The 23692-nt window shown below is 46.9% G+C and overlaps 1 protein-coding gene across 1 annotated transcript in view; it reads right to left on the bottom strand.

Moving 5' to 3' along the window:
* Positions 1-23692, bottom strand: part of LOC144103923 (uncharacterized) — a 397175-nt gene that overhangs the window by 127910 nt on the left and 245573 nt on the right. Inside the window, exon 4 of the mRNA XM_077636642.1 lies at positions 13988-14180. Coding sequence (XP_077492768.1) covers positions 13988-14180 — 193 coding nt within the window. The remainder of the gene's footprint in view (positions 1-13987; positions 14181-23692) is intronic.

Below are 23692 nucleotides of genomic sequence, written 5' to 3'. Positions count from 1 at the left end.
TTTAAGTATCAACTTGCTCTCGGAAATTCGAAAATAGCCGTTTTGTTTCTCTAGATGTCTAGTACCTACAACACATATTACAGTTGATGAAAGTGCGTACATCGAATTAAAAAAACAATACTGAATTTGAAGAAGGTGCGTTTTGAGCCAGAAACACTCGTCAATTTCACCCTGATGTGGTCCAATAGAAATGCAAACAATAACAGGTTACGTAGAAGAGTTTATTTCCTTTATTTCTGAATTTGTTATCGAGGAAATATTTGTTTAAAGCGAGAAAAGAATTTGGGAAGTTGGGCTCTTGCGGCGCAAGTTGCGTCGTACCAGCATAAGAGCTTCTGAGACGGCGATCTGGAAATTACCCGAACGATCCAGTGTTGAAAGAATCCGCGTCGCAGCAGCACCTCGTGATATCTGAGTCTTGTGGCACTTGTGGCCGTGCATGCGCATGCATTCATTCAGTGAACTGACGGAGGCCTGCAAAGCCGAGCATCGCCTCTACCCTCTATCCCATCCCTCCCTCGACAATTATCGCCAGACACTTTGGAGGCGGCTCCAAACACGCACCTTACCCTCCCCTTATATACGCTCGCGCTATCACCAAGTCCACACAAACCCCTCCAGTACCCTCTGCCACCACCCCAAAGCCACTCTCGATCATGTCCTTTTCCTCTGCCCGACGGATCCTTCCCCGCGGGGCCTAGAGCACCTTACCACTTGGGAGGCTTAGGAGACCCTACAGCGCTCCGAGGACCCGGCCAAGCAAGCCATCGCCACAGGCCAGGCTGCCAGCGTCATGAGCCTCCGGGAGATTAACGTTTGAGTGCAGTGAGGTCGTGCGGGGGCCCAATGACCTGCGTGTCCTAAACTCCGCTGTGTCCATTAAAGTCATCACCACCACCACCACGCTGAATACCCCCATCTTTTCTCTCTTGGCTGCCCCGCACCAAAGCGTATGTGTTTGAACTTCGCAAGCAAAACGATCTCATTTGTTGCATACCACACGCAGAATGTCACGTGATATCCTCTTTACCTCCAGCACTAAAAATGCACGACAGCGAGCGACGGCAAACTGCAGTGGTTATCTGGGAATGTGTTGCGCCAAGTTTGATGCCGTGTTCTGCGGTGAAGAAGCGTTAACAGATGACGCGACTTCAAAAACTCTTTTCTCGCTTTAAACAAAAATTACCTAGATAAAAATTTCATAATTGGAAGGCACTAAACCTTTCTACGTAACCCACTATTGGCCATAGGTGTTGTGACATTCCAGGTGCCACGTTCTACGGCGAAGAGGCGTTAAGAGAGGACGCAATTTGCGGCGTGAGACCTCCACTTCAAAAATTCTCTCCTCGCTCTAAACAAAAATTACCTCGATAAAATTCTGAGAAAAGAAAGGGAAGAATTTGTTCTACGTATTCCGCTATTGTTTGTATTTTTACTTGGAACACATCACGGTGAAATTAGTGTTTTTGGCTCAAAACACACTTTTTGCAAATTTAGTTTATTTTTTCACTTCGCTGTTCGCAGTTTCGCCACCTGTAGCATTTCTTATAGGTACTAGACATGTAGAGAAACGAACGGGCTATTTCCGAATTTTTGAAAACAGGTTCATATTCAAAACGAAAAACTGCAAAATAGTACATTTTCATCCTTTTTCTCGATTTTTCAAAAATATTTATGCCGCATAAAGCTGCATGCTCCAAACTATATCGAAAGCCATTATCTGAGCAAATATCAATGAAAAAAAGGGTGAAGTTTTTCTAAGAAATTGAATTTTTTATTATAGAGCAGTGACTGGTTTCTCACCTTTTTTAAATACTCAAACTGTGCACCCCACGAATAACATTTTTTCGGGAGAAAGATTTCAGGCCCTGATTGCGCACATTAGGATAAGTTTCAATTAATTTTTTTGAACAAATTGCAGATTGTGGAGCGCAATGTCTGGGACATTTGGTGTGGAATTACACATATACGATGTCTATGTACGAGAAGGAGGTAGGAGGATCGCACACACGTAAAGCTGTCTGCGTGACATCTTTTTTCTAGGTCTCCACTCCTGCATTTTTTAGTTGATCCAAATAAATCAACAGCTAAGAGTGAGTCAGTAACGATGTCTTTATGTATCTATTACAGAAGCCGATGAAAATATTGCTACGCTTAGAGGCTTCAGAGTGGTGCTTTTGTCAAATTGAATGATTGACAGTAAGGACTTGGCATTTTGTCGATTCATTATGTTTGATGCAAGGAGTGATAGAGGTAAACTTATAGCACAGACATCACCTATGGAGGTGCGTAATTAAGTTGTGTCCGAATTCCTGGATGAGCACCTGAAGGCAACGCGCGTGGTCAGTAACTGCCCTGCTAGAGTGTTTTAGCAGGGAGACGAAAAGAAATATGCAGCGAAGAGAATACGAAGTGGATGGGGGGGAGAGGGGGGGACAAGGAGAATTTGTGCATTGTGTCTCAAATTATCTTATTCAGCGGAAAGCTGAAAGTGTATGCCTTGAAGTAAGCTAATAGCAAAGCCTGAAATTACCTTTTTATAGTGCCTATCGATTTAAAACTACACTCTCCCACCTATAGTCTTTCAATTTGATACCAGCTATAGACGTAACCATTAGGAGAACCTCACATGATTAGCGCCGTAGGCCTCGGGTAATTAACCCGCGACTTCTCATCGTGGTAATGTTAAGATGCAGCACCGTCTTCCTCGCAACCTAGACTGGTTTAAGCTAATTGGTGGTAATGAGATCAGTAGATGAAACGCAATTGCGCGCAAGGACGAAAACACGGTAGACAGGACGCGAGCTGTCTGCTGTGTTTTCGTCCTTCGCACTAAACACGAATCTGCTCTAGTGCCGGTAACAGAGAGACTCATACCACTTCATTGGCCAGTCCTAGACATATATTCCGAAGCTAATAAATAAAACCGGTTGTTCTATTGACACTATACCCGTCCCAACTTAGGAAGCGTATGCGCAACATGACTCGATTCTATTCCAACCCTGAAAAAGCATTTTTTACATCAAGGTGGTAATTGATTACCTTTCGGAGGTGAGATTCTGTCTCGAGTTTAACTTAAATCAGATTTTAATTTAGAGCATGCGCTTTCTATCTTTCCACGATCAAATGTCGAAAAAAACGAAGAAAAAATGCGCAGATCGATAAGGAGATATTGTTTCGCGTTTTATTACCAGCCTGGTAACCGTAGAAAGATGTACGGAAACATCTGAAACCCATGAAAACAATAAACCCACCAGAACCGTTTAAATTTGTCGCGAACCAGCTGTTCGTAGTTGACTGCTGCCGTCGTTCGAATGTGATCATGCTCGCGATAGCTGGAGCGTCACTTATTAAGCAGGCCATTTAATTTTCCGAGAGGGAACCACCAGCTCACTCTTGTCGCAGTGTGGCCTCCGTAGGCTGGAATGCGCCACCGGCAGAGCCCACACCCCCACCGCCGCCTCGTGGCACTCGCCACGTTAAATGGACTCCCCGTTAGGGCCGGTTTCGAGGGACGAGTGCGAGCCCCCTCGACACCGGCCATGGCCCAGTGCGTTCACGTCAGCCCGACTGCATAGCAGAAGCGCACTTACCACGTTGCCAGAATGGCATCGCGGGTGAGCCATTGACTGCTTACTTGCGAATTACAACGCAGTAAAAGCCTTGACGCCACTGCTGAGTCACCGCTGCTATATATAGTTTCAACTGCTTTCAGGTTGGGCTGATCACCGATTTCAAGCAACCATGATTGTGTTTCAGTCCCGAATGCACTGAAACATCTGGCAGCGTAGTTCAAATTGTTTACAATAAGTGCCTTTGCAACTTGAGAAGCTTCTAGAAGCTTGGAAGAACGGAGACATTATCTTAATTCATAAGAAAGGAGAAGCCAAGGACTTCAAAAATTATAGACCTATCAGCTTACAGTCCGTTGCCTACCAGGTATTTCTTAAGGTAATTGCAAATGGAGTCAGGGCAACCATAGACTTTAATCAACCAAAGGATGAGGCAGGATTTCGTAAGGATAGTTTACAACAGATAATTTTCGCACTATCAATGAGGTGATAGAGAAATGCGTAGACTATAACCAACCACAATATATAGCCTTCATTGAGTACGAAAAAGCATTGTTTCCGGGAAAACATGAGCAGTTATACAGGCATGGCGGAATCAGGTTGTAGAAGAGCCTTATACCAAAATACTGGAAGCTATATAGAAACTGCACAGCTACCACAGTCCTCCATAAAGCCAGCAAAAAAATTCCATTATGGAAGAACGTCCGGCAAGGCGACACGATCTCGCCAATGCAATTCACCTCCTCTTTACAGGAGCTATTCGGAGGCCTGAGCTGGGAACAGTTGGAGATAAGAGTTAATGGAGAACCCCTAAATAATTTGTGATTCGCTGATTGGATTGCCGTGCTCAGTCACTGAGGAGGTGAACTGCAAATCACGATCAATCAGTTGGACAGACCGAGCAGAACGGTGGGTCTAAAAAATGACATGCAGAAAACCAAACTAATGTTCACCAGTATAGCAAGGGAACAGGAGTTCACAATTGGCAGCGGGGTGCTCGAAGTCGTAAAGAAATACGTCTACTTTGAGCAGGTACCTAAAGCTGGTCCAGATCATGAGAGAGAAATAATTAGGAGGATAAGAATGGGGTGCCGCGCATATGGCAGGTTCTCTCAGATCATGGATGGCAGTTCACCAACATCCCTCAAGAGACAAGTGTAAAACTGCTGTATTTTAACGGTATTCACTTACGGAGCAGAAACGTGGAGGCTAACGAAAATGCTTCAGCTTGAGTTAAGGACAACACAGCGAGGCATAGAAACAGAAACTGACAGGTGTAATGTTAAGAGCCCGTAAGCGGGCAGAGTGAGTGAGGGAAGAAAAGAGGGTTAAAGATATCCTAGTCGAAATCAAGGGGAACATCAAGGGGGGGCTTGGCAGGGCACGTAATGCGAAGGCAAGATAACGGCTGTCCTTGGGGGTAACGGCGTGGATTCCAAGAGAAGGCAAGTGTAGCAGAGGGGAGGCAGAAAGTTAGGTGCGCGGATTAGATTAAGAAGCAGAGCGAGAAGTTGGGCATGTTGCTACCGGTTCATCTCAATTCAAGGACAGCGCAGAAAAGGACGAGACACTTGAAGGAACAAATACACGACGAGCGCTCGCAAGTTTGCAGGTATGTAGTGGGCGCCGCTGGCAAACGACTGAGCTAACTGGAGAGACATAGGACAGGCCTTTCCCTTGCAGTGGGTGCAGTTAGGCTGCTGATGACAATTTGAGAAACAAGTGTCTGATTGATTCAGACAATGAAATCAGCTATGTTCCCTACACGCACTATGTGAGTGGTCGGTAAACTTATTTCACACACATTATAATGTTCTGCATGCTGAGGATTGTCACTGTTTAACTTTGTGCATTTCCATCTGAGGAGCACAGCTGAAGACATACAACAAGAAAGAATATGTGTTTTGGCTGAGTATCTTCTAAAGCTACAGGACTTTCGTTTTAGGTATTTCATGAATGCACCAATTAAAATAATTTAGAATCTTGAGAGTCTTGAGAATCTTGAGAATTGATAATGTTGAGAAACTTGAGAATCTTAACTTAAATTATAAGGTTATTTTTTGGATCAGGAGTTTTTCGGCCAGTCGATATCTAACCGTCTTTGTTAATGGGCATTCATCGTCCATCTCCCCTGTTAAATCTGGAGTACCACAAGAGTCTGTACTCGGGCCTATCTTGTTCTTAGTATATATTAATGACATAAGTAATAAGCTAAATTCCACGGTCAGATTATTTGCAGATGATTGCGTTACGTACAGACAGATTACTGATCCTTCCGACTCTAATCGTCTACAATCAGTCCTTAACAAGATTAATGATTGGCGCATACAATTTCAAATGAAAATTAACACCTCAAAAACAAAACTACTAAGATTTGCCACATTGTCTAGCGCCGAACGTTGTCATTACAAAGCTTCGGCCTTGGTCACTGTTGGGTGCAGTGGTGGCATTGTTCTTTGAGTTGGAAATGGCGCAGTAACTGCCTCGCATCTCGACGGGCACTGCAACCGCGCCTTAAGAGGGCTCAACAGCTACTAGGCAACTCAGATTTGAACTTTATCGGTCGATAGATGGCAGCACTTAACTACCACAAAAAAGGAGGGAACTTCTATTTCCCCTCCAGGTGTGTAAATTCTACCGCGACACCCCCTTGACCGCTTCACGGAAGTAGTAGTTCTACCGCGAACAAAGTAGGGCCGAGAACTTTCTTTGGATATCCTGCCAAAGCTGGAAATAAGAATAACACCTCTCAAGGGGTGGTGGTCAGAGAATGGACCTTTTTCCAGTAACCCCCCACACAGCTGACACAACGAAAAATAGGTTTTTGAGTTTGGCTCCCCCTAAGCTCTCTCGAATCTTTTCTGAGAAAATTCACTTACAATGACAGCTGTCAGCTAGGATGGGGTATACAGCCTATGCTGGTTTCCCATAGACAGAACAGATAAGTGTGAGTCATCTTTTGACACACCTTGGGAACACCTCCCCTTCAGCACTTCGTCCGGCTATTCCGTATTCCGCGTATTCCTCCGTCCCCATACACAATGCAAGCCTAGTGGCCGTGTACGAGTGTGGACGCCGATTCGGCGCCGTGGCCTCAGTGAAAAGCTTTTTGCGCTCTCATTGTTTGCGCTGCCAGTGTTTATTTCACATTGTCATTGCTGTTGTTGCCCTTACTTTTCGTTTAACAAGTCAACTCTGATTTGAACTTTTTCTGTCGATAGATGGTAGCACTTAAGCACCCCCAAACAAAGGTGGTAAGTTCTATCTCCCTCCAGGTATGTAAACTACACAGCGACAAAAAAGCATTCGTTCTTGCGCGTTCAAAGAGTAGAGCCCAGATTTTTCTGTAGGTACGCGGCGAAATTTCGGGGGACCGAAGCACAACAAATATAAACCCCTCTGAAGCCATTCAGCAACGAAGGATTTGGGAGTCAGACAATGGGCCATTTCGCAGTAACCCACAAATTTAGCGTTTCTGGTTTGGGCCGCCTAAGCTCCCTCAACCTTTCTGAGAAAATTATTTTAGAGTGGTAGGGTGGGGTTTCTGGTTTCGCGTGAGCAGACAGGTGTGCTCGATTGAAATGGCGGAAGGGACTTGGCGCATCCCCAGGACATTACTGGAAAAAGGTCCATTGGGTTGAGCACCTATGTAGCCAGCCCCAAATAAACGCAAAGAAAGGAGCCCCTAGCACGAGGCCTCATGGCTGGTCTTCTTCCCTTTCCCGTGTAGCCTTCCTTATATAGCTACAGATGGATGTGCTCGAGTGCAGTGACAGCGTGTAGCTTACATTTCCTAGTCCCGTACGAGCGTTCCCAGCGCCGAACAGCCATGTTCCGCTTCTCAGCACTAACAAGGCTTGAGTGTTTGGCTTGTTTTAACGGTGGTCATCATCTTGTGGCACTTTTATGCGCTATACTTTTGATCCCTGTCTTGACAGCAGTAGATTTGTCTCAAAGGGCTTGAATACCAGCAGGCAACAAGTCAGCAGAAAATGCCATCAAAAATTTCAGGTACAGGAAGCGTAAGCGTGCAGGTGCACTGATTGCGAACATCAGAAAGCGGCCAGCTCTCGAAAACGAAGCTCCTACGAGCAAAAGACACTCTTCTCGCTATCGTGGTGACCTTTTTCACCCTGCTGACGGTTATTCGACGCCTGAAGTCAACGAGCACAACCCAAGGCCGGCAGACGTTGAAGCCCTCATCAAAGAATCGGAGGTGCCAGGAAGTGCCCTGTCGTCTTCTTCATCTTCAGTGATGAGCGCAACATGGTCGTGCGACGAAGATATTGCTATTGGATGTTCCGCGACCACCTCAGTAAAGAACGGCAGTGCAAGTGCTGGAATTCAAGGGCGGCGCATTGTTAGCCTTCAGTACCTGTTGAGCAGCTTGCAAAAGACCGCCCTGCATGCTCCCTTCAACTACACTTTAGTGGATATGGACTGTGAGTCTGAAAGAAAGCAAGGTCTTCGAAGCACGTTGACTCTCGTATGCAGGATGTGCCGAAGGAAGGATGTCATCCACACGGACCCGCCACCTGACGCACAAGCTTCTGTTGGCTTCGGTGATGTAAACACATCAGCGGTATGTGGTATAGTGTCAATTGGCTGTGGCTTCTCAAACCTTAACGAACTGCTTGCGTCTATAAACATCCCAAGAATGTCATCGGACACTTACACAAAAATAGAGGACAAAGTTGGCCACATCAATCAAGCCGCCTGGGAGGAAATGAAAAGAGTGGGCGCAGAAGAGGCAAGGCTGGCAAGAGAATGTGGCAACATTGACAGTGACGGTACACCCACGATAGCAGTCATCGCAGATGGTGCGTAGTCAAAGAGATCCTACAAGAACAAATATGACGCTTCGTCAGGCGTGGTGAATGTAAAAATTTATTTAATTCCCAAAGTGGTAACAATGCTGCATTTTGTTCTCGAAATATTTTACACTTGCTCCTTCGGCTAATTGAAGAGATATGGAAAAGGCCCGCGCTTTCATAACAAAGCAATGAAACTAGTTTAGGTGCTAGCGCCAACGAAGAGAGAGAGCGCGCAGTAATTAGAACTGTGAATACAAAAATGCTGTTAGCGATGTTATGTGTGCTTGAGTTGGTCTTTGTATACGTGCAAACGCACAGTTTTAATAATTATAATTTTTTCCTGTTGTTCAGTGATTAGTATCTTGTGATAAACAGAGTATTTACATCACACTACTAGCAGGAAGAAAGACTATGTAATAAGCATGAAAGCGGAGCTATGTACCGCTGTGATCGAAAGGCATCAATTTGCCTGGAGGTAGTTACAAAGCAGCACTTGAGTCACAAGCATGACAATGCGTGTATGTTCTAGCGATTAGCAGTGCAGCCAGTATGGCAGCTTCGTGACTAATATTGGTCTTACTCTTTCAGGCTGCCACCGTTGGTCACAGAACTGGAAAAGTCCTGCACCTTGGCGTGAAAAACAAGGTATGCGCAATGTGTCGTCGGACTCCACAAGGTGCCACCCCGAAAGAGCATCAGTGCCACAAGAACTGGCAGGGAAGCTCAACAAGCATGGGGAAAGATGTTGTTGAAGGCTTCAAGAAAAGCGTTGAGCTACATGGCATCAAATATACAAAGCTTATAGCTGATGGTGAATCCAGCACTTACCGATCTATCGTCGCAGCAGCACCGTATGGCAACCAGCGGATTGAAAAAATTGAGTGCAGGAACCACCTACTTCGAAACTATGCAGCAAAAATAAGAGGGATCGCTCAGAAGAAGCGGCTGGAAAAAATTCCTCCTAATCTAAAAAACTCTATTTTCAAAGCAGCAGTGCGCCTATGTCATGGAGTTGCAACAGCAATAAAAAGTTAGAAGCAGTGAAGATGCATCGTTTTCTGAATAAGTAGACCGTCTTGCTCATGACATAAATAACGGCCCAAATCTTGTGTTTGGAGACCACGCCAACTGCGCTGATTACTTCTGTTCCGGAAGCAAAGCAGGAGAAGAAAATATATTTCATGAAATAGTTCAGAAAGGCATCTTTGAAGGAATTTGTGTTGCCATGAGCAGAGTGGTTGCAAATGCGGCGAGCCTAATAATGGACGTCGATAACAATGCTGCCGAGCATTACAATTCCGTTGTGGCAAAATTTGTAGGAGGAAAGGGGATAAACTATTCCTTGAAAGCATCTTACAAGACAAGGTGTTTTGCAGCCTCCTTATCGCTCAACTGCCGAGGAACATACCAGGAAAAAATCGCGCGCAGGATATCGGGAGGGCAGCTTGGAGGATGCACAGCATCATTTGTGAAGGAATTAATTTCCAGGAGAGATTCGAAGCAAAAGCTACCGAAAAAGAAGATATCAATCACTCAACGCTGCCAGCATCGAGAAAAAGAGTGACATATTGGTGCCGATGCTGATTACGGCGTACCAGACATGGAGCCTGATGCTTTTCAATCTGCTTCCGACAACTTCCTGAAATCACTCTCGCTATCAGCAACCAACATCAAAGACCTGCAGTGAGCAACGTCAAAGCTGAGTGGATCCACTGTGTGGAAACAAGAAAGGCGAAAAAGATTGACGGCATCATGCATTGTTTGGTGCTATTTTTAAAATGAAGCCAACGACGGGATGTGGGCGGACAGTTGGTGACATCCTGTACAAAGAAATAACTTCCGAAGCGATTAGATATGGAAAGGACCACGAGTGTTTAGCACTCAAGCAAATGGAGAATGAGTGGAATGTCGTGGTGAAGAAGTGCGGCCTGTTTGTTGATCGGGAGAGCCCCTTTCTTGGCGCTTCCCCGGACGGACTCATTGGGGAGGACGTTCTTGTTGAAGTCAAGTGTCCGTACTCAGCGAGAGACCTTACTCCACTGGAAGGAGTTCGCGCCAAAAAAATAACGTGCTGTGAGGAAAACAAGAACGGGAGAATGCAGCTGAAGACAAAGAGCAATTACTGGTATCACGTGCAAGCACAGTTGAATAATGCTCGCCGTAGGAAGTGCTTGTTTGTGTTGTCGACCAAAAAAGGCACAAGCACTTAGGTGATATCCAGGAATCAATCGTTTTGGGAGGACGAGATGTTGCCGTGGCTCAAAAAATTTTATATGCACTGCTTGCTGCCTGAGCTCGTGGACACAAGGAGGAGCCGTGGCCTTCCAACTCGTGAGCCTGATTACATTCTCGAAGCACAAAACACTCGTTCGCTCAAGCGACCATTGAAGGAAACATCGAAAAACGACGATAACCAAGAAACCACCTAGGACACCCATTGTGACTACAGCGCGTATTTTCCTTCTTTCACTGTGTCCTGCGTGACACACACGAACTGCGTTCACTGTGGGGCTAACGCAAGCCATCGTGCGCTAGAGTATAGATGCCGTCGAACGACGACTGTGTTTCATCCACAGATGAGCGGCCTCACGCAGCGCTTGAATAAAACCACTGCAGACAAGCTCGCCATGGTCGCCGACGCTGAACCTGGGATGTCTTCCTTCCGTACGTCATGTTTTTTCTACTACACCGCAGTTGAGATGACCAGTCATATATGACACATTTTAGTCTCATTTACGGCGAAGAAGCAACGACAACGCTTGACGCCATGCTGCCAAACGTCGCCAGTGAGGACAACCTTGACGTCACCGTCTGCTTGCAGCGTGCGGGAGCTCTACGAGTCGCTCGGCTACGCATTACACACCAAGAGCGAACCTGCGCCCGACGCTACAATCTCCGCCGTCGCCACGCACAATACAAGCCAAGTGATCGCGTATTGGTGTAGACGCCTATTCTGCAGCAGCGCATTAAAGAGCTTGTTTCAATACCACGTTAATCTGCTCGTCTGTTTTTTCATGGCATTTTCACCGCCTCGTACAATATTTATTATAAATTGTAGTAGATTTACTTCCTTTCACACCTCCTTCCCTGCTTATAATTTCACAACGAAATAAGTCAAAGTTGGATAAAATTTAAAAGGGCGGGAAGCGAGTTCTTGGTTAGCGCTGTTTACATGAACCAATAACGTCTGGTTGAGTAGGGGGTTGGGCTGAGCGAGGTCTACCCAACTCGACCAGTGCGTGTTTAGATGAACTTGATTTTAGGGAGTCGAGACCGGTTCAACTGCAGCGACACCAAGCGTCGAGCGAGCAAGCAGTGGCAGCCTCCGAAATTGGGCCGCCATCGCTGTATAGGTGGCGCGACGGCGCACGTGATAAGCAAGTGATAACCAAAAGAGCAAACGACGCACTGGGTGTGGAACGGTTGCCAGATTATCCTAAAGCGTTTGGCAACGCTGGTCAAACAGGTGTTTCCTCCCGACCCATAACTGTGTGATAGAATGGTGCAGGTGCGGCCCTTTGTCCAATTCCTCAATGGCGTGGGGCGACTTGCTAACCCCCGTCGAAAGCTTGGTCATGATAGGGAACGCTGTTCAGCTTGTCAAAACAGCGCGCCAGCTCAACGTCACGCACCATAAGCTCGAGCAAAAAAGGAAAGCAGAAATCCTTTCAGAAAACAGCCCAAGCAAGAGAAAGGGGAAGAAAGAGCTCAAGTCCTTCCAAGTTCTGAGTAAAAACCTGCGCGCACGAACACAGACAACCAAGAGGTTGGTGGTAGAGTGTACTAGCGACAAAAATATGCTGATGCCAGGTGGAGCCACGTCGCAGTGGTTACATATGGCGCGAATTTCAAATTCCCGCAGAAAATACATACACAACATTCAGAGCCTGTAAAACGCAAACACTAGGCTCGATATGGATGAAAATTGCAGCTTAACAACCAAGAGAGAAAAAGGAAGGAAATGTTGCGGACGAAATTTTGATATCTGTCTTAGTTTTTTCACTAGATGACATGAAAGACCGATATATCTAAATGTTCAATTTTTCTGGATATTTACCTCTGAATTGTAAAAAAATTAAACTTGAAAAATAAAATCTATCTGCAACATTTCCTCTCTTCACTAAAAAAGAAAACGTTGCCACAAACCTCATGAAAATCTGTCTATTTTTAGACACGATACAGCTTCTGAAAGTTCCCATGTATTTCCTATGGACACTGTCACTGGTGAACCCTCTTAAAGGTAGGGGTAGAGAGTCTGGGATGGCATAGAATTGAAGGTGTACATGCCATCGGCCAGAATTCCTATTGCAAGCTAGCCTCTAACTTGACTAGTACATGCAACCTATATTTTTTTTCTTTTTCTTTCTTTTTATTTTGACAGAACTGGTTACAATACAAGACCGAATAACACACATTGGTATAAAGCACTGCCAAGGTAGACGAGGCAAAAGGCGTTTAATGCACGCCTGACGAGGCCTCGTCTCCGGAATATTGCATCAGGACAGACGAGTGGCCGGTCGCGCCAACAACAAGAAAGAATAAGGAGGCAGCAAAACTGTGCAGTTACAAAACAATCAGAAAGATTCGGTACAAGACGCCATTATTAGAAACATCAATCACTAAGCAGGTAGAATACAATGCAAAGGCAATACTCAAGATACAATGGAATACCGTACATAAAAAAAAACACTTAAGAAAAAATCAAACAAATTAAAACAGCATACATCAAAACAGCGCAGTTATGCTTTATCTAGTAAAAAAGTTTTAACTTGTCTCTTAAAACTATTTACTGAGTTGGAGTTACAGACTATTTGAACAATTTCCTGAAACATGTTTAAAAGTGCAGGGATCTGAAAGTCAACCGACTGCTTCCCGTAGGATGTTCTGATCAGGTTTGAAGTAAACAATACATTTCTCAACTCGTAGCCACAGTGAGCACGTTCATATGTTGCGAAAAAGCCTGGTTGATCACGTTTAATTTCGTTGTATATTCTGAGGGCTAGTACTTGGCGAAATACGTTAGTAAATGTAAGAATCTTGTTTTCATAGAAAAAACCTTGAGTATGTTCACGTGCTGATAAGTTTTCAATAAATCGAATCGCTTTCTTCTGCATGATATGAAGCCGTTCAAGATTGCCCTTTGAAGTCGTGCCCCATACCAGTACGCAGCAGTGTAGTCGTGAGTAGATCATTGCATAGTACAACTGTCGCTTGAACCACGTGGGTAAAATGTACCTGAATTTGTTTAGGATACCTAAGGTTTTCGATATATTGGTGCAGATGCTATCGATATGTGAAAAACGAGAAATCATATGAGACCACCCGGAACGCTCTAATACAAACGGTTCCTTCACAATTTTGGCATGAATATGATGGTCTAAATTGGGGTGCTGAGCTTGCTGTGTGCATCAAAGACCGCTTCATGACGTCACCCTATATTTCTTGCCATCGCTGGGATTTTCTCGACCATCTGCGAGGACACGCACTACCGCACCCAAGCCGCCGGCTTTACTCGTAATGGGACTATAATGCCTTCGAATTTATGTCACTGGTCAACACTGCCCCACATGTGGTGCAAATGCTCTGCAGTGGGAGACTCACGCTCGAGGCTGTCGGCAGCAGAGTGTTCAGGCGTGGAGTCCTCCTGGAGGATGACGCGTGGCTTGTACAGTTCGAAGTCGTCCTCGTCCTCGTCCGGCGCACCAGTCGCGGCAACCGCCGGCACGTTGCTGACCAGGCCGCCCCCTATGCGCGAGCTGTAGCCGCCGGCACCACTCTCGTACTGCTGCAGAACCTGCATGCGCAGCAGCAAAATGCACGTTGGGGATCTTCCATCGACTAGAGAAATCCTAATCCTTCAGTTGCGATTTCATGAAGAGACAAACGATGCGCTAATAAATAAATTCGCCCCATCGACAACCGTAGTAAAGACGACACCATAGCGCCGACATGGACGACACACCCGCGATTGTTCCAAGGGCCAATTTTCCCGCAGCCAAATGCCCGCATAACGAAGTCAGTAGGTGAGAACGCCGCATTGTTTTGGCTGTAATATAGCGCACCAGACCTCTGGCTTAAAGATTGCTCACGGGCACCTCAAACTTTTTCATTCTGCCGCGGCTCTATTTATATTACTGCTTTTTACGTTGTAACGCTTCAGCAAATTTAAATAGAAAATATATCTTTCTCTTGACTGCCTTGATATAGAAAAAAAACATTCGTTCTTACTTGCTGTGGAGTTCGCTGACCATTCCGCGAACTCGTTGATCTTGTGTTCGCAAGGAAAGCTGCTCCCACGGGGTCGGAAGTCCCCAACAAAGGGGCCCGTCCCATCCCTGCCGCCCCTTTGTGCAGCGGACGTCCTCGTTTACGCCGCGCCGTCACGGGGATGACCCGCCGGGAAAAACGCGAACCAAGTACAGCTAACGACATGTGGTTGTTAAGGGGTTGACGAGGTTTCGGGGGCGCACGAGATATTAGCCGAGTGACCGGAAGCCCACTATTCCTGTAACGACTGCCTACTTCCCTTAACGACTGTGTTCTCTTTGTTGCTGTCAACAACCTGAGTCATCGCCTCGTCGGCACATGTTTCTAGCGTCTGTGGTGCCGTGGGTGGCGTGGGAACGGAAGTCGCATTTGCGTTGTTTGTGTAGTTATTTGAAACCTCCTTCCCAAATGTTTTAATCAGACCTTTTTCCCCAATCTCTGATCAGTGGGCGGACCTTATTTTCCTTTCCCTAACCACTGATTGGCGAGATGGGTCGTTGGTTATCTTATTGGTTGCTGTCCCCGCTAAGGGCGGAGACAGAGGGTTTAAAACCAAGCGCTCTGGGTTGAGCGGTGGCTGAATTCGTCTGATCCACGATTTAGTCATGTAAATAGTTTTCTCCTTGCTTTGCTTCTTCTCGTTTTTTTTACCTATGTTGTAAATAAATAGTTAACCTTCTCCTTCCCTTGAGTAATGTGAATGTTTGCGAGTAGAACCACCGGGTCATCAAGAAACCCCGATTTCATCATCAAGTAGTTTCCTCTCATCGCCACAGGAAGTTGAAACTCAACTGGCGCAGTCGACACAGGATCTCAACTGGCGCAGCACATAGGAAACTCAACTGGCGCAGTCGACACAGGATCGCAAATTCTTTCTACTCAAGGCATTGGACGGAAGGTGAGAAGAACAAGTCGGTGGACAAGCTGTTTGTCCTAAAGGAGAAAACGTGAAGCTGCGTCGCAAGACTGACGTCGAAAGCTTCGGGATCACGGGTCGAGTTCGAGAGGACGTCGGAGGCTCAAGTCAGCTAGGAGCTGAAGGAGCCGGGCAACAACAAGCCATCGAGGGTTCGAGTCAGCGAGCTGCTGAAAAGAACCAGGCGTCCACATCGAACGGGTTCGAGTCAGCGAGCTGCTGAAAAGTAACCAGGCGACCAAGTCAAGCCAGTCAAACGAGGCAGAAGTCAGCGAGCTGCTGAGAGATCCAGAGCTCAAGTCGTCCGCATCGAGGAGCCTGTCGTCATCACTGAGGACGACGAGATCACCGGGGCAGAGAGCAACCAGTAAGGTAGGAGACCTTTCTGCTTTCTCCGAATTCACCATGTCGGTGTAGTGTTTAGTGCTAGAAACGATAGCACGGAAAACGGAGATGGCTGCCGTACGGTATGATCAGGAGGGCAGGATGCGACGTGTTGAGCAGGAGGAGGCTGAACAGCTGAGTGAAATTGAAAATTTGAAATTCCAAATTGAACTAGAAAAGAAAAAACTTGCACAGATGCAATTGAAATTAAGGCAGGGGACGAAAGTGGATAGCGAGGTCTTATTCGCAGCAGTTCAATGTTATACCTGCATGAAATTTGGACACTCGATGATTGACTGCCTGAATTCAAAGCAAAAACAAGATGTTCCCGCTGTGAGGACAGATGTGTGCAAACTAGTAGCTCAGGTAGAGATACTGGCGCCTGATAAGCTACATTCCCAGTCGGAGATGACTGTTAATAAGGTCAGTCAACCAGATGGGATGGATGATCCGGCATGCGGAGACTTACATACCGAAGGTCAGAGTTCTGAAACCTGTGTGGATTCAGGGACTGAAATAAAATTAACAGGAGACCAAATTCAGTTACGTTCTAGGGGTGAGTGCTCTGAAGAAACGAAACAGGAAGATCCGGTTCTCCAGGTAGCGGACGCTGATCTCTCGTGTGTGCCGATGACTACAGCTTTGAAAGCTGAAGCGGTCAGACAGCAGGGCCTAATCTTGTGTGTCGCACCAGAAGAGATAGGCATAGGAGCGTTAGTCACTCCTGTGACGAACATGTTGTCAGAGCAACCCAATATAGACCAGACCCAGGAGACACATGACTGTATTGCTTGCGAACAAGAGTTCACCATCGCGCCCCAGCCAGTGTGCGTTAACTCTGACGCAGCATCAAGGGTCGAGGACGGGGAGAAGGCGGACCTGATTGTGAGAACGCTCTTTGCAGTCGATAGTAATCTAGCCGCCAAAGATGAGTTGTTTTGCCAGCCGGTGCTGACACTGTGCGCGCTGACAGATCTAGCTGAAGGTGCAGGGCAGCTAGTAACATCGGAAATACACTCGCTACTAGAGCAGCCAGAAGGGGACCAGTCAGATGAAGAACATCAGAGCTCAGATTTCGATGAGCGTTTCAGAATCTCGCACGAATCTGTTCGAGACAGACTCGAGGCTTCAGTGGAGCTTCAGGCAAATCCGGAAGCTGCAAATGTTTCTGCATCAGATTGGGAGCTGACAGGGACAGCTGCAAAGAGTTTCGCAGCGCATAGGAAACTGGTGGATGCGGGCAATTCCTCCATTCCTGTAGGTTTCCACATGGAGCAACCTGCCCCATTAGCAGAAGTGTGGAAGCAAGGCGGCGAAGGTGATCGTAAAACGATAACGAATGAGCGCATGCTTTTCTTTGAGGAGAACGCCGGCTGCCAAAGCTTGAAACAGCTAGCACTGCCGGAAACTGCATGCCAAAATGTAGGTCAAGTTGCCGATGACAGGCCCAACCCTATTCTAAAGTTCAAAATAAGGGCGAATGCAGACGCAATACCAACAGCAGCCTTCGTGGCCCGTGGGGAGTCTGTAAGCTCTATTAATTTTGAGAAGAGCGACAAGGGAGATCCGATAGCGGCGGCAGCCTTTGCAACCGGCGATGTGCCGGATAATTCGAAATGTAGAGTCAATCTGGTTGACAAAGCTAAAAAGAAACATGAGCCTCTGTTTCGAGATGTAGGCGGCTAGAAATAATTCCTGCCAATTTGGTGCACCGATCTGACATGGTGGATTATGGAATGTGCAGATTGGTGTCCTAACCTTGTGTGCACGGAACGAATTGAAGCTGTGTATGTGTGTGTGCCCAGTGCTGCTTGGAACCTTGTGGACGGACTTTAATGTCACACTGACAGCAAGTGTCCGCGTGACATTCTTGGTTGGGAGGTGTGGAGTTCGCTGACCATTCCGCGAACTCGTTGATCTTGTGTTCGCAAGGAAAGCTGCTCCCACGGGGTCGGAAGTCCCCAACAAAGGGGCCCGTCCCATCCCTGCCGCCCCTTTGTGCAGCGGACGTCCTCGTTTACGCCGCGCCGTCACGGGGATGACCCGCCGGGAAAAACGCGAACCAAGTACAGCTAACGACATGTGGTTGTTAAGGGGTTGACGAGGTTTCGGGGGCGCACGAGATATTAGCCGAGTGACCGGAAGCCCACTATTCCTGTAACGACTGCCTACTTCCCTTAACGACTGTGTTCTCTTTGTTGCTGTCAACAACCTGAGTCATCGCCTCGTCGGCACATGTTTCTAGCGTCTGTGGTGCCGTGGGTGGCGTGGGAACGGAAGTCGCATTTGCGTTGTTTGTGTAGTTATTTGAAACCTCCTTCCCAAATGTTTTAATCAGACCTTTTTCCCCAATCTCTGATGAGTGGGCGGACCTTATTTTCCTTTCCCTAACCACTGATTGGCGAGATGGGTCGTTGGTTATCTTATTGGTTGCTGTCCCCGCTAAAGGCGGAGACAGAGGGTTTAAAACAAGCGCTCTGGGTTGAGCGGGGGTTGAATTCGTCTGATCCACGATTTAGTCATGTAAATAGTTTTCTCCTTGCTTTGTTTCTTCTCGTTTTTTTTACCTATGTTGTAAATAAATAGTTAACCTTCTCCTTTCCTTGAGTAATGTGAATGTTTGCGAGTAGAACCACCGGGTCATCAAGAAACCCCGATTTCATCTTCAAGTAGTTTCCTCTCATCGCCACCGGAAGGGGAAAATCAACTCTTGCTATTTGGTGCACACTGCTATACACCATTCTAAACAGCGTCGGAAGCAATGGAAAATAAAATATGCTTGCTACAATGCAGCACTGCAAAAACGGTTGCGATAAAAGCACGAACCTTCAGAAAAAACAATTCGTATAGCTGGCTGCCATCGTCTTCCAAGCGATGGGTAGGAAGCTTTAAAATGTATGCTGAATCTCTCCAAATTTGATCGACCTAACTTTGGACGATGTAGCCCACCAGTCAAAGGAGTGAATTAAAACACACCATTTAAGCCTTTCAGAAAACTTCGTTCGAAAAACTCAAAATGCTGGCGCAGAAAACTTTTGATTCTTTAGTTTCTCGCATGTATCTATGCCACGAAAAGGCGCAAGTGTAAAATATTTCTATATTAACTGGAGTAGTGAACGGGCTCGCATAATGGACGTATACCCCCTATTTGCTTTATCTGTCAAAAGGTGCAAACCTCGCGTAATGAACACCCCCTTCCCTCAAATTTCACGAGTACTTTTTGCTGGCGATAGTGAATGATAACAGATATCTTTTTGAACATCGAAACAAGAATACAACTCGTTTTGTGCGAAATTTGTGGATTTTGCGAAATTCTAGAATGATCTGGTTACTTCCTTTGTTTCTTTTGTCATGTGTGCATAGGTGGACAGGAATGTCGGAAGAGAAAACTAAATTTTTTTGAGCTTTTGATTCACGCACAGAGAATACTGTTTTTTTGCTGAACTTTTAACATTCCAAGATGACCTTCTAGCATGTTATGTAGCTTTCTACTTCTTTATGTGTTTGTGTGCATGTTTATGTTTTTCTTGAGTATGTGCATATGCAAACACGAAACTCAGACTACTCTCACAGTTTTCAGTTGAAAGTTTATTAATGCATTCAGACAAAGTTACAAACGTATACAGCGAGAGATCCCTTGGTGCAACACCGTGGGCGGGGCCTCCCATGACAAAAAATTTCAATAAGCAACCAAATAAGAATTACACAACACATTAATTAGCGACGTCGAGAATAAATACATAGTGAAACATGAGTTACCGAAATATTTAAATACAAATAATATAATGCAGGAGAATGTACAACAAAACACTCACAGATGCCGCGATACAGAGGTTCAATAACAAAAAAGAAGGAAAAGCTTTAATTTGACCTTGAACAAAGAAAGCGTATTAGTTTGATGTCTAAGTTCAAAGAATTCCAAAATCGTATGTATAAAAACTAAGGCATTGTTTCCCGTAGTTAGTTCTGTCATTAGGCAGTAAAACTTATTACGCAGCTCAAAACGTGTGCCAATGTTGCTTATGAGCGTGCCGGCAGAAAATATGCTTAGCGGGAACTGATGATGAAGAATTTTAAAGAATAGGATGCCGATGTTGTAAAAATAAAGGGCCGAGATAGGTAGAACGTTTAAATGTATGACCAAAATGCCTGAGGGTGACATTCGAGGGGTATAGGTTTTGATGTGCATGGCTTGCTTTTGCAGTTTCATTAAAGGCCAGGAATTAATATTGATACGTGGCGGCTAGAAGCAGCAGTATAAAGAGCAGAGGCAACGTGCTACGCAAGGAACCGATGGCTTGGAGTAGACTCTCAGCACACAAGCGCGCACCTCAGCGTCGTCTTCGTTACCAACCATTTTGTCGTCCTCCCAGCGTCCGTAGCATGACCCCCCCCCCTCGCGGCAAAAGCACCGTCCCGGTGCGCACTACACAGGCCAGCTAGACGGCGAGTTGTAAGGTTTGAGGCGGGACACATGGACGATGTCGGTGCGGGGTGCAGCGGCCGGAGATGGCGGATGTAGCGGTGTGATCTCGTACGTCACCGCGGTCACCGGACGTACGACCCGATAAGGGCCTGTATATCGGGGAAGCAGTTTTTCACAAAGGCCCACACGGCGGGAAGGGATCCAGAGTAACACAAGGGAGCCAGGAGAGTAGGTGACTTCACAACGGCGACAGTCATGACGTCGTTTCTGATTGACTTGGGAGGCCGACAGCCGCTGGCGGGCGACAAGACGGGCAGCGTCGGCGCGAGCGATGGCGTCCCGAGCGTAAGGACTCGTGGAGGCGGTGGCGGGCAGTACACTGTCGAAGGGCAGCAAAGGATCGCGGCCAAAGAGAAGGTAAAAAGGGGAGAAACCGGCTGTATCGTGACGCGTAGAATTGTAGGCGAATGTAACAAATGGGAGGCTAATATCCCAGTCGCGGTGATGGTCGGAGACGTACATGGAAATCATGTAGGTGAGGGTACGTTTCAGACGTTCAGTGAGGCCGATCGTCTGCGGATGGTAGGCCGTGGCGAATTGATGACGGACGGAGCAGGAGCGGAGGAGTTAGGCGACCACTTTGGAAAGAAAGCAGCGACCGCGATCGGTGAGCAGGTGACGGGGAGCACCGTAGTGGAGTACGACGTCGTGCAGGAGAAAGTCAGCGACATCAGTTGCGCAGCTGGTTGGTATCGCTCGAGTAATAGCGTAGCGCGTGGAGAAGTCCGTCGCGACGGCGATCCATTTGTTTCCCATAGCACACACCGGAAAAGGGCCGAGCAGGTCGAGGCCGACACGGGAAAACGTGTCTACGGGGATGGGAATCGGCTGAAGGTGCCCGGGAGGGAGAACCGAGGGCGTCTTCCGCCGTTGGCACAGTTCGCAAGCGGCCACATAACGGCGGACAGAACGGTATAGACCGGGCCAAAAGAAGCGGCGGCGCACGCTGTCGTAGGTGCGGGAGACTCCAAGATGACCGGCCGTGGGAACGTCATGAAGCTGTTCAAGGACGCTGCTGCGCAGGTGTTGAGGGACCACGAGCAAGAGGTCAGCCCCGTGAGGCCGCATATTGCGCCGGTAGAGGACGTTCTCATGGAGCACAAACGGGGTGAGGGACGCATCACAGCGGTTGGCAGTGAGGCGGTCGATGAGGGAGCGTAGCGACGAATCTAAGCGCTGTTCTTGCGCAATGTTGCGGAAGGCCGAGATGGATAAGACGCAGGCGTCAGCCTCGCATTCGTTGGAGGAAGGCGGATCGATAGGGTACCGGGACAAGCAATCCGCGTCCTGGTGCAAGCGGCCGGACTTGTGGACGACACAAAATGTGTACTCTTGAAGGCGAAGAGCCCAGCGCCCCAGCCGGCCAGTAGGGTCTTTGAGCGAAGAAAGCCAGCATAAGGCGTGGTGATCCGTGATAACAGAGAAAGGGTGCCCAAACAAGTAAGGGCGGATTTTTGCAATAGCCCAAACCAGAGCGAGGCATTCCCGCTCGATGATAGAATAGTTGCGCTCTGACACAGAAAGGAGACGGCTGGCGTACGCAATAACGCGAAGCTTGTTGCGTTGCCGCTGAGCAAGTAGGGCACCAATGCCATGGCCGCTCGCATCGGTGCGAAGTTCCGTAGGGGCTGAAGGATCAAATTGCGCCAACACAGGTGGAGCAGTGAGCAGTGATAGGTGTTACCCCAAGATGAGATACCGTAGCTTAAATGGCTGTGGATGAATGCGTAGTAATGGGATAATAGTTTGTATTGGGAAATAGCTTCGGGATTTAATTAGTGCGCGTAACCCATACGAAATTTTCTTGCACGTTTGAGCTACATGATGATAGAATTTTAAGTGAGGGTCAATGATAACACCCAGAAATGAAACTCGATCTTGTGACAAAATAGCGGCAGAATTGAGGTATAGTAGTACTGTAATGGGCGATGGCTTCTGAGGGGATGGAAATTCTGAAAACAAGTCTTAGTAACGTTCACGGACAGGCGGGTAATGTGGCACCAGCGCTCAAGAGAATTAAGGTCATATTGTTGGTTATGTACGAGGTGATTATGTCCTGGTGCGATGATATCATGGTAGAGTCATCTGCTTATAGTATACTATTGCAATTCTTTAAACAGGATGGTAAATCATTACAGTAGAGTAAAAATAATACCGAGCCTAGAATAGTTATCAATATTGAGTGTAACAGGTTCTGAGGCTCTTGTCAGGCAGGAATACTGCCTCCTTACCCTGCCTTCTTTACCGCTCAGCACTAATTAAGATCAACCCAAATCAATAAATCAATATCGATATCTCGCGAACAGCCAATCAAAATGATCCGCGAGGAATCTAGAACCCAAAAGAAGCCTGGCCACTCGCAAGTGGTTGTTCTCTGTAATCTGCCACATTAAGTACTATAGAAATTTGCTGCTGTGCGGTTTGATGTTGAATGCTGTATTGAGCTGGAATGAACACTTGCTGTTCTCTCCTTAAATAGAAATATGAGCCGGTAAGATAAATATCTGAAAAGGTTAGCAAGTCTAGTTTTTCACTATTCTCGCTAGAGTAGAAACCGTGCTGAGGGTGTACTATATTTTATTTTTGAAGAGGAGGTATTTACGCATCAGTATTTATTTCACCGGTCCATTTTTGTCCCTTTTTTAGGTTTCAGAATTTTTCAAAATATTTCGCTGCGGGTAAAAAACTCCCCCCAATCTTCAGCTATGTTTTGGAAAAGTGACGTGCATTATGTGCAAGTACACACGGTGTTCAAGTCTTAAAACTGTGATTTATGCCGTCCTCAGTTTTAAAGAGCGTGACGCACAACGGTGCTCCAGTCAATAAGGGCGCGCATGCATTGGACACCTCTAGTTCCCTTTTGTTGCCAAGTCCCAGTTCCTAAAATTTGTCCTTCACGAAAGCAGTTTTCTGCAAGCGAAGTGATTGCGGCCTTGAACCATTAATCGTGACGCGGACTTCTGAAACGGTCGACCGCCACTCGAATGTGCCTGCAGCAGGCGCCTAATTTTCGCCCTGCAAAAGGAAGCAGACTCTAAAGAAATGTCCGCACGAAGCCCGTTTCCAATACCAAGCGGGTGGCGTGCGCGGGCGCTAATTCGGTCTCTTTCCAGCGCTGAAAACACTAGGCCTGCGACTTGTAGCACCGCTCGAGCGGCGGATGAATCGTGTCGGCAATGAAGCGGCTTCCAGCTCCGCAGGCGCCGCGGCGACGTGCGTGCACGTGAACGATTGGGCACTGCGCTGCAGAAGA

Source organism: Amblyomma americanum, chromosome 9, assembly GCF_052857255.1.
Source record: "Amblyomma americanum isolate KBUSLIRL-KWMA chromosome 9, ASM5285725v1, whole genome shotgun sequence".
NCBI classification, from domain to species: domain Eukaryota; kingdom Metazoa; phylum Arthropoda; class Arachnida; order Ixodida; family Ixodidae; genus Amblyomma; species Amblyomma americanum.
This window is presented reverse-complemented; position numbering and strand designations above follow the sequence as displayed.